General features: G+C 37.7%; 1 protein-coding gene across 1 annotated transcript; it reads right to left on the reverse strand.

Annotated features, from left to right (window-relative positions):
- Window positions 1-2,089: 2,089 nt before the first annotated feature.
- On the reverse strand, window positions 2,090-3,022 carry LOC113886189 (olfactory receptor 143-like). Its single transcript, XM_027532192.1, has one exon. The coding sequence runs from the start codon at window positions 3,017-3,019 to the stop codon at window positions 2,090-2,092; it is 930 nt and encodes a 309-aa protein (XP_027387993.1). The 5' UTR covers window positions 3,020-3,022.
- Window positions 3,023-10,640: the final 7,618 nt, after the last annotated feature.

A 10,640-nucleotide genomic window follows, 5' to 3' on the forward strand; every position in this document is an offset into this window, starting at 1 on the left:
TCTTATTGATTTTACAGAGATGGTAGCATTCTTTTTTTTTAATATTATTATTTTTTTTAATTTTATTTTATTTTTAAACTTTACAATATTGTATTAGTTTTGCCAAATATCAAAATGAATCCGCCACAGGTATACCTGCGTTCCCCATCCTGAACCCACCTCCCTCCTCCCTCCCCTACCCTCCCTCTGGGTCGTCCCAGTGCACCAGCCCCAAGCATTCTATGTGCCCTCTGATTTAATCTGCCTTTTATCTTAGATGTACCATTTCCTGAGTCACAACTAGAAGATAAGTAAGCCTTAGGATTTAGGAAAGAGTAAATTAATTCACATGATGACAATGTGCAGTTAGCCTGCCTAAAAGCAAACATTTCAGACTGGAACAGTGGTATAGGAGGGTTTTCTCCACTTACCAATATATTCTGTGTTCCAAAAATGTCACAGTCGCTTTGAAGGCACAGCTAATTTATTTACTTGGTTTTATTATCTTCTACTAACTTAGGCATGGGGCTTTCCTGGTGGCTCAGTGGTAAAGAATCCGCCTGCCAATGCAGGAGACACGGTTCTATCCCTGTGTAGGGAAGATCCCCTAGAGAAGGAAATGGCAAACCATTCCAGCATTCTTGCCTGGGAAATCCCATGGACAGAGGAGCCTGGTGGGCTATGATGTGGTGACTAAACAACAACAGCTAATGTAGACATAGGTTACATTTTCGAGATAGGTTTTAAATTTCATATATATGATAAGAAGTAAACACATCCCTATTTTATCTTAAGTTTCTGAAGGTAAAATTGCATACTTTACCTAATTTATGTTGTAACCAAACCAAGCAGTTCTTTTTTCCAAAAGGAATCTAAATTCTTCAGGAGGAACATGTTACTTTCTAAATAGGAGTACTGGTTACTTGAAGCATTAGTTGTCAATTTGAAAGATACCTATGTTACAATAGACTCAGGAATAAGCAAAAGCTGAGGGATTCCATCATCACTAGACCTGCTTTATCAGAAATGCAACAGGCTGTACTTCAAACTGACAACAGAATGGCATTTTTTTTCTATTGTATCAAAATAGACCCTTTTTCAATTTTGAAGATTTACAGCCACAGATTTTAAGAAAACTCATTTCTGGAAAAAAAGGAAAGTTTTTACAAACATAAACTTTTAGTTTGTTTTGCACAGCATGAGGGATCTTTGTTCCCCAACCAGGGGTCAAACCTGCAGCCTCTGGAGTAGAAACACAGAATCTTGAGCACTGGACTGCCAGGGAAGTTCCTAGTTTGCTTTAGAGAAAACCTGTATCAAACAAGTTCAAGCTATTAATTTCATCAATATTTATTTTTGTCAGATTCTAGTCTAACCACGTGTAGGAGAAAGGAATAAACAGTAGATGGCCAAATTCTATTTGATGAGGTAGAGGTGTAACAGTGACTGAACATGCACAATACATGCATATATACACATATATCATATCCTCGATGCTATTACTGTTATAATAAGTCAGACTAAGTTAGCTTTAAAGTAACTACATTCATTTCTCTCAGCTCCTACTTGGTACTAACACATTTCATACTTAACCTTATAAGTGAATACTTGTGATCTCTGTTGACTAATCATAAATATTTCACAGATACCACTGAAGCTTTGCTGAGTCTGAAATGCAGTATAATAGAAAACATGACTAAAAGAGCTCTGAAATTCTAGAAAATTTATAACTTATACGGTAGAAATTCCTAAAATGGTTAAACATAGAAAGGTCCATATTAACATTGTTTTCAGGGAAAGCAAAGAGGGGTGGGCTCATCAGTCAACATTCCACATTCATGATGATATATGAAAAGGACATGGAAAGGCAAAGTGCAATGTGGTCTAAAAAAGAGGAGGAATCAAACTGAGCCCACTGATAAGGATAAAGCTCATTCAGTGAGTAAGCACAGATCTGAGAACAATCATGAGACTCAATAATATTTGTGTGTTTAAATGGCATGATTAGAGAGCAAAAAGGATCTCAGGCAAAAACCTTGTTCTGAAGAAAATTATGGAAAAACACATTCACACATACACAAAACATGGGCACACACACATCTGGTTCTGCTTAGTTTGCAACTCTCCTCAGGGTTTTGTTCACTGCAAGTCTGACATCCTTATTTCTTAGACTATAGATGAGGGGGTTCAACATGGGAACTATATTGGTATAAAATACTGATAAGAACTTCCGCTGGCCAATGGAACCATCTGAAGAGGTCTTGAGATGTGTGCACAACCCAGAACCATAGAAGAGGGCAATAGTTATTATGTGGGAGCCACAAGTACTGAAGGCTTTGGACCAACCCTGAGCTGATGAGATGTGGAGGATATTGGAGAGGATCAAAGCATAAGACACAAAAATGATGAAGCTAGATATTATTACAACTGTGCTCACAACAATGGAATCTACTAGCTCACTGGCATCAGTGCGGGTGCAGGACAGCTGGAGGAGGGGGAAGATGTCACACATGTAATGATTGATGATGCTGGAATCACAAAAGGACAATCTAACCATGTCTCCTGTGTGGACCATGGCACCAGCAAACCCCATTGCATATGAACCAAACATGAGCAGAGAACAGACCTGAGGGGACATAGTGACTGTGTACCAAAGGGGCTTACAGATGGCCACATAGCGATCATAGGCCATGGCTGTCAACACATAGCATTCAGAGTGGACAAAGAAACAGAAAAAAAACAGTTGAGCCATACATCCTTCAAAGGAGATGGTGTTCTCTGACACAAAGCTCATCAGCAGTTTAGGGGTAATGACCAAGGAGTGGCAGAGATCTATGAAGGACAGATTGAAGATGAAGAAATACATGGGAGTATGAAGATGAGCGTTCAGGTATATCAGATTAATTAAGCTCACATTCCCTACCACAGTGAGCATATAGTTCACGAAGAAGAGTAAGAAGAGGGGTAACTGCAGTTGAGTGAGGTCTGTAAATCCCACCAGGATGAACTCAGTTACTGAAGAATCATTTCCCACAACCATTATTGACAGTGGTGTGATCTGTGAGGAAATAAGAAAAGAACGTTACATCAGGGAGGGATTCAGATCCTTTGTTTCTAGGCTGAAGACTTGTTCCACCGGGGCTCAAGTGTGACTGTTGGGACAGCAAGCGATGACTCCCTATCTTTCAACTTTCTTCTCACAACTGTCTTTTCATGTTTTCAAATCTCAGCTGCAACTCCTCATCTCCTCTTGACTGACTAGCAGGGGCCTAAAGTAATGTTCACATTGGAGAGATAAAGAAACAATATTTTGAAGATATGACTAGGATGGCCAAACCCATACAGCAAGAAAGGAAAGGAGTCCAGACTCGTACTTGGGACGACTTCCTATGGAAATTCCTGAAGCCTGGACAAAGAAGTCAGTGTGATACCCACTGTGCTCACTGCTCAACTCACTCTCTCCTTCTTGTTATTTGTTTGTTTGTTGTTCAGCTGCCAAGTCGTCTCCGACTCTTCGCGACTTCACGGACCGCAGCACACTAGGCTCCTCTATTCAACACTATATCCCGGAGTTTGCTCAAATTCATCTCCAATGAGTTGGTGATATTATCTAACCATCTCATCCTCTGTCACCCCCTTCTCCTTTTGTCTTCAGTCTTTCCCAGCATCAGGGTCTCTCCCTCTTACCCTTTAGAAAGTCAGCACCAGACTTAGTTAACATGCTGAGACTGTCCCCATATGATTCTGCATTTCTCCTACCTATTCCCTTTATCCAATCTTACCTCAAAATCACAATGAATTGTTTAAGAAGGGCAGGTGGTTTCCCACACCTCTCCACTGCAGTAGTGGTGGGAATGAAAACATCAGAACAGAGAAGACTTGCTGTGCAATTTCCTTCTACCTGGAGGTCTCTTAGGCCATAAGTGTTCTTATCCTTTCCCTGGCCTGAAGGATACAAAGGTTCTGACCGTGGAGGAAGCAACACCCATCTATTTGTGGATTTACATATAATGTCTTCAGGACCAGGCAAATGCAACTGCTTTCTGTCTCCAAACCATCATCTGGCTGATAATGTGAATGCATCTCATTCTCTGTGGATCTCAGCAACCTGTTTGGAAGCTTGGAAAATGAGCCTCATTTAAGATTAAAGTTTGATCAGGCTCCTTAGGGAAAAAATTATTGAGCCTGTGTTTACATACTTCATCAATAAGTTGATATTGGTACCTTTGGGATTTAATGTTCCTCTCCAAGTATCACTTCACATTAAGAATTTATTGATGTATAATAAATTACCATAAATTGTAGTGACTTAAATAAATACCCAGTTATTCCATAAATTAAAGGTCTGGTATGGCATGGCTGGATTCTCTGCTCAGGCTAAAATCAGGGTGTGGGCAGGGCTTTGCATTTTCTTCTGGGGACTCTACAGAGAATTTTTTTCCAAACTCCTTCAGGTTGTTGGAAGAACTAAATTTCTGTGGTTTCAGAACTGAGAGCTTCATTTTCTTGTTGACTGTCAGCTGCAGGTCTCTCTCAGTTTGCATAGGCTGCCTGTATTTATCATCATGTAGCCCTCTTGTCTTCAATATGGCAGTAAATGGAACACTGAATCCTTTTTAAAAATTTTAATTGAGACATATTTAAATTTATTTAGATACATTTGAGAAACAGTATCACAGGAACATCTTGAAATTAATTTTTACTACTTTTACTCATGCCTTAATTATAAAGTAATATGTGCTTATTTTTGAAACCACAGATGATTGAGACATATATCAAGTAAAAAGTGCCTGGTCCTCTCCATCTTTTCCTCCAAAGATAAAGTATAGTTGACTAACAATGTTAGTTTCAGGTGTATTGCAGAGTGATTCAGTTATACATATACATGCATCTATTCTTTTTAGAATTCTTTTCCCATTCAGGTTATTACAGAGTAGTGAGCAGAGTTCCCTGTGCTATACAGTAGGTCCTTGTTTGTTATCTATTTTAAATGTAGCAGTGTGTAAATGTCAGCCCCAAGCTTCCAATCTGTCGCTCCCTCCAGCCCTTCCTTCCTGGTAACCATAAGTTCATTCTCTAAGTCTATGAGGTTCTTTCCATTTTGTGAGTAAGTTTGTATGTATCATTTGTTTTTATATTCTGCCTATAAGCAGTATTATATGATATCTGTCTTTCTCTGTCTGGCTTTACTTAATATGATGATCTTCAGGTCCATTGATGTTGCTGCAAATGGCATTATTTCATTCTTCTTTATGGCTGAGCAATATTTTATTGCATATATGTATCACATCTTCTTGATTAATTCCTCTGTCAATGGGCATTTAAGTTGCTTCCTTGTCTTGGCTACTGTAAGCTGTGCTGCAATGAACACTGCGGCATATGTATCATTTCAAAAACTATGTTTTTCTCTGGATATATGCCCAGGAGTGGGATTGTTGAATCATATGGTATATCTATGTTTAGTTTGTTATGGAACTTCCATATTGTTCTCCATAGTGGTTACACCAATTTACATTCCCTCCAACAGTGTAGGAGAGTTCTCTTCTCTCCACACCCTCTCTAGCATTTATTGTTTGTAGCCTTTTTGATGATGGCCATTCTGACTGGTGTGAGGTGATCTCACTGTAGTTTTGATTTGAAGTCAAGTGGGTCTTAGGAAGCATCACTACAAACAAAGCTAGTGGAGGTGATGAAATTCCAGCTGCTGCCAAGTCACTTCAGTCGTGTCCAACTCTGTGTGACCCCATAGACGGTAGCCCACCAGGCTCCCCCATCCCTGGGATTCTCCAGGCAAGAACACCAGAGTGGGCTGCCATTTCCTTCTCCAATGCATGAAAGTGAAAACTGAAAGTGAAGTCGCTCAGTCGTGTCCGACTCTTGGCGACCCCATGGACTACAGCCTACCAGGCTCCTCCATCCATGGGATTTTCCAGGCAAGAGTACTGGAGTGGGGTGCCATTGCCTTCTCCAGAAACTCCAGCTGAGCTATTTCAAATCCTAAAAGATGATGATGTTAAAGTGCTGCACTCAATATGAAAGCAAATTTTTAAAACTCAGCAGTGGCCACAGGACAGGAAAAGGTCAGTTTTCATTCCAATCCCAAAGAAAGGCAGAGCTGAAAGAATGTTCAAACTACCACACAACTGCACTAATTTCACATGCTAGCAAAGTGATGGTCAAAATTCTCCAAGCTAGGCTTCAAAAGTATGTGAACCAAAACTCCCAGAAGTTCAAGCTGGATTTAGAAAAGGCAGAGGAACCAGAGATCAATTGCCAAAGTCTGTTGGATCACAGAAAAAGCAAGAGAATATCAGAAAAACACCTACTTCTGCTTAATTGACTATGCTAAAGCCTCTGACTGTGTGGATCATAACAAACTATGGAAAATTCTTAAAGAGATGGGAATACCAGACCACCTCACCTGCCTCCTGAGAAAACTGCATGCAGGTCAAGAAGCAACAGTTAGAACCAGACATGGAACAACAGACTGGTTACAAACTGGGAAAGGAGTACATCAAGGGTGAATATTATCACCCTGCTTATTTAACTTCTATGCAGAGTACATCATGCTAAATGCTGGGCTGCATGAAGCACAAGCTGGAATCAAGGTAGCTGGGAAAAATATCAATAACCTCAGATATGTAGCTGATACCACACTTATGGCAGAAAGCAAAGAGGAACTAACGAGCCTCTTGATGAAGGTGAAAGAGAAGAGTAAAAAAGTTGGCTTAAAACTCAACATTCAAAAAAAGATCATGGCATCTGGTCCTATCACTTCTTTGCAAATAGATGGGGAAACAGTGTAAACAGTGACAGACTATTTTTGGGGGCTCTGAAATCACTGCAGATGGTGACTGAAGCCATGAAATTAAAAGATGCTTGCTCCTTGGAAGAAAAGCTATGACCAACCTAGACAGCATATTAAAAAGCAGAGACATTACTTTGCCAACAAAGATCTGTATAGTCAAAACTATGGTTTTTCTAGTAAGCATGTATGGATGTGAGAGTTGGACCATAAAGAAGGGTGAGCAATGAAGAATTGATGCTTTTGAACTGTGGTGTTGGAGAAGACTCATCAGAGTTCCTTGGACTACATGAATATCAAACCAGTCAATCCTAAAAGAAATCACTCCTGAATATTCATTGGAATGGCTGATGCTGAAGCTGAAGATCCAATACTTTGGCCACCTGATGTGAAGAACTGACTCATTACAAAAGACCCTGATGCTGGGCAAGATTGAAAGCAAGAGAAGGGGCCTACAGAGGACAAAATGGTTGGATGGCAGCACCGACTCAATTGGCATGAGTTTGAGCAAACTCCAGGAGTTGGTGATGGATAGGGAAGCCTGGCGCGCTGCAGTCCATCGGGTGGCAAAGAGTCGGACACGGCTGAGCAACTGAACAACAACAGAAATAATGAGTTGATGTTGAACATCCTTTCATGTGACTCTTGGCCTTCTGTATGTCTTCTTTGGAGAAATGTCCACTTAGGTCTTCTGTCCTTTGTTGACTGGGTTATTTGTTTTGGTGCTTTTATGCGTCATAAACTGTAAATTTTGGAGACTAATCCCTCATCAGTCGCATCATTTGCAAATATTTTCTCCCTATCTCTCTGTTGTCTTTTCATTTTTAAAAATTTTTTCCTCTACTGTGCAAAGGTTTTTGAGTTTAAGTAGGTCCCATTTGTTTATTTTGTTTTTATTTCCATGGCTCTGGGAGAGGGATTGAAGAAGAAACTGCAACAATTTATGTCAGACAGTGTTCTGTCTATATTTTCCACCATATACTCAGATCACATGAAACTATGTAGCTCTTATATAGGTACCTGCTTTGACAACTTCCCGTGTCAACATGTGGCAGGCATGAACATTATTGCCCTTTACCCAAGATTACCCAACAGGTATTTTGAGCTTTTAAAGTCCAAAATGAGGAGAAGAAATAAAGAGAAAGGAAAAGACTCATTATCTGCTGCTCACTATCCATAGTTTTAATTTTAGTATTCTGTTAAAAGAGATGCATCTTTCAAACATGACCAACACCAAGATAATGATCTCATCCTCAATTGCGTAATTCTGGGTGAGGTTTCAAGAGAGTATCGTTCTCACAAAGTGATTGGAGAGAGACCAACCCAGTGAAGAATCTCACTCCTTGCTTGATTTTGCTTCTTTTTCTTCTTTTCCTTGTTTCAATCTTTAAGATTTTTATTTTTAGGACCATTATAACATAGAGGTCTATGCTATGTTATGTGTGTTTTATTTCTTTACTCCACACACATTATTTTCACAATTTTAATTTTTTCTTCTCTTGAGGTACCAAGAGGTGACACTTCAGATTGCATATCCTTTCTATTCCCTTCCTGTATATCTTGCTGTGATCTCTCATGACGCATTTTTCTTTTCACATTTAGAAAAAAAAAGAAAAAGTGTGAACTTTTTCTTTCTGACTGTGGCTTTGGATCAAATTAAATCTATCACAACCAAAACGCTTTCATCTTCCCAACAGCTTTTTCCACCTGCTCTTGATCATTGGAAAAGCTTGAAGCTTCCATTGTAGAAGTGAGAGAAACCGTTACCTAGGATTTGCTTTTCCTTTCTTAATTTACAGTTATTTTGAAGTGTGAGCATTTTCTTTGTCTTTGGATTATGCTATGAATATTGTTTTTTATGGAGTTTTACTTGTTCTTATTGTTCTGTATTGCTTTTACCAGAATCATTGGGAGGTGCAGGTCTAGGCATTTGCTTTTTTTTTTTTGGTTTCCTGAAAGTCTTCTTAAAAATAATATTTTAAGATATTTGCATATTTTAAAAAAGTATATTGTATTGATTTAGAGATGTGGCAGCCTGGATTATAGGAGAGTTTGGGGGAGAATGGATACATGTCTTGGAGAAGGGAATGGCAATCCACTCCAGTATTCCTGCCTGGAGAATCCCATGGATAGAGGAGTCTGGTGGGCTACAGTTCATAGGGTTGCACAAAGTTGGATACAACTGAAGTGACTTAGTACGACATGGCGTGGCAGAGGTAGTTTACCTCTCAGTGAACTCAAAAATACTTTTTTTATTTTAGTTTGTTAAAAACACCATTCATGATTTAGATTTGTGTTACTTCAGAAAAAGTAAATATTCAGAAGATTACTAGATCTGTTACTGGAAATATCATGACTAGTTTATTCAAGCCAACCATCTTGTTGGAAATAACTATACTGTCATACAAAATACAGACTTTTTCCTTATAAAATTGAAAAGCTGAAAGAACGTAAAAAATTACTAGGTCAAAATAGATTATGTGAAAAATCGTTTATCTATTAAACAAATTGAATTAGTAAGTAATCCTTCACACACATGTGCTCACATCTTGTGCTCACAAGCCTAATGGCTTCACAGGTTAATTTTATCATACATGAAAAGAAGAAATAATACCAAGTGTATGCAAATTCTTTCAGAAAAGAGATAAAGAGAAAACATTTTTCAAATATATTTTATGAGGCAGCATAACCTGGATATCCAAATAAGACATAGAATTACAAGGAAAATATATACCAATATTCCTTATAAACATAAGTGCAAAAATCACTTATACAATATTACTAATCTAATATTGTGTTCTATAAAAATGATAATGCTTTATAATTAAGTGGGGTTGAGCAAAAGAAATCAAGGTTGGTTATACCTCTGAAAACCATTCAATATAATTCACAATATTAACAGAATAAAGGAGAAAACAGTATCATCAGATAAGTAGATACTGAAAAAGCATACAGTAAAAAATATCCATTTATCATAAAAATCTCAGAAAAACAGGAACAGAAAAGAATTCTCTCAATTTAGCAAAGGGAATTTATTAAAAAATCTAACATAATTAATGGTAAAAGTTGAAAGCTTTCCCTGTAAGATTGGAAACAAGCGAAGAATGTCCTCTTTTCTCTATATTTGGTGGAGCTTAGTTAGTGAAATTAGACATTAAAATAAAATAAAATGATATCAAGCTTAAAAAGAAGATAAATTAGCATTATTCTTAGAAAATATGATTATTAATGTAGAAAATCCACAAAATAAAAATATTAGAATAAGCAGATGTACCAAGATCTCAAGATATAAGGTCATTAAACATAAATTGACTGCATTTCTAAATGCTAGCAACAAATATTTGGAAAATGAAATTAATAAAAATACCATTTACAATAGCATAAAACTAAAATTACTTAGGAATAAATTTAATGACAGATGTACAAACCTCTAAACTGAAAACTTCAGAACCTTGATCTGAGAAATAAAAAGTTTACAAATAAAGAGAGATACACCATGTTTGTGGATTGGAAGATCTGATGTTGTTAACATTTCCATTTCCCCCAAAACCGATCTGACATTCAATGCATTCCAATTAAACACAGGGGTTCAATGGCTTCAAAATGCTGAGAAAAAGTTACATTTAAACTAGAATTTCATACCTTACTAAACTATGAAAAAAATAGGAAGCCAAAACTAAAGAAATTTCAGAAATGCAATGTCTCTAAAGTTTGCATTCCATGCACCCTTTCTAAGGAAATTAATGGAGCATTTGTGTTATCAAAAATGAGGAAAAACATCGACATAGTCAAGAGGAGTCTAAAAAGGCACACCAACTAAATGTAACGTAACTTTGATGAGATCCTGGAACTGAAA

The sequence above is a fragment of the Bos indicus x Bos taurus genome, chromosome 29, assembly GCF_003369695.1.
Source record: "Bos indicus x Bos taurus breed Angus x Brahman F1 hybrid chromosome 29, Bos_hybrid_MaternalHap_v2.0, whole genome shotgun sequence".
Classification (NCBI taxonomy): domain Eukaryota; kingdom Metazoa; phylum Chordata; class Mammalia; order Artiodactyla; family Bovidae; genus Bos; species Bos indicus x Bos taurus.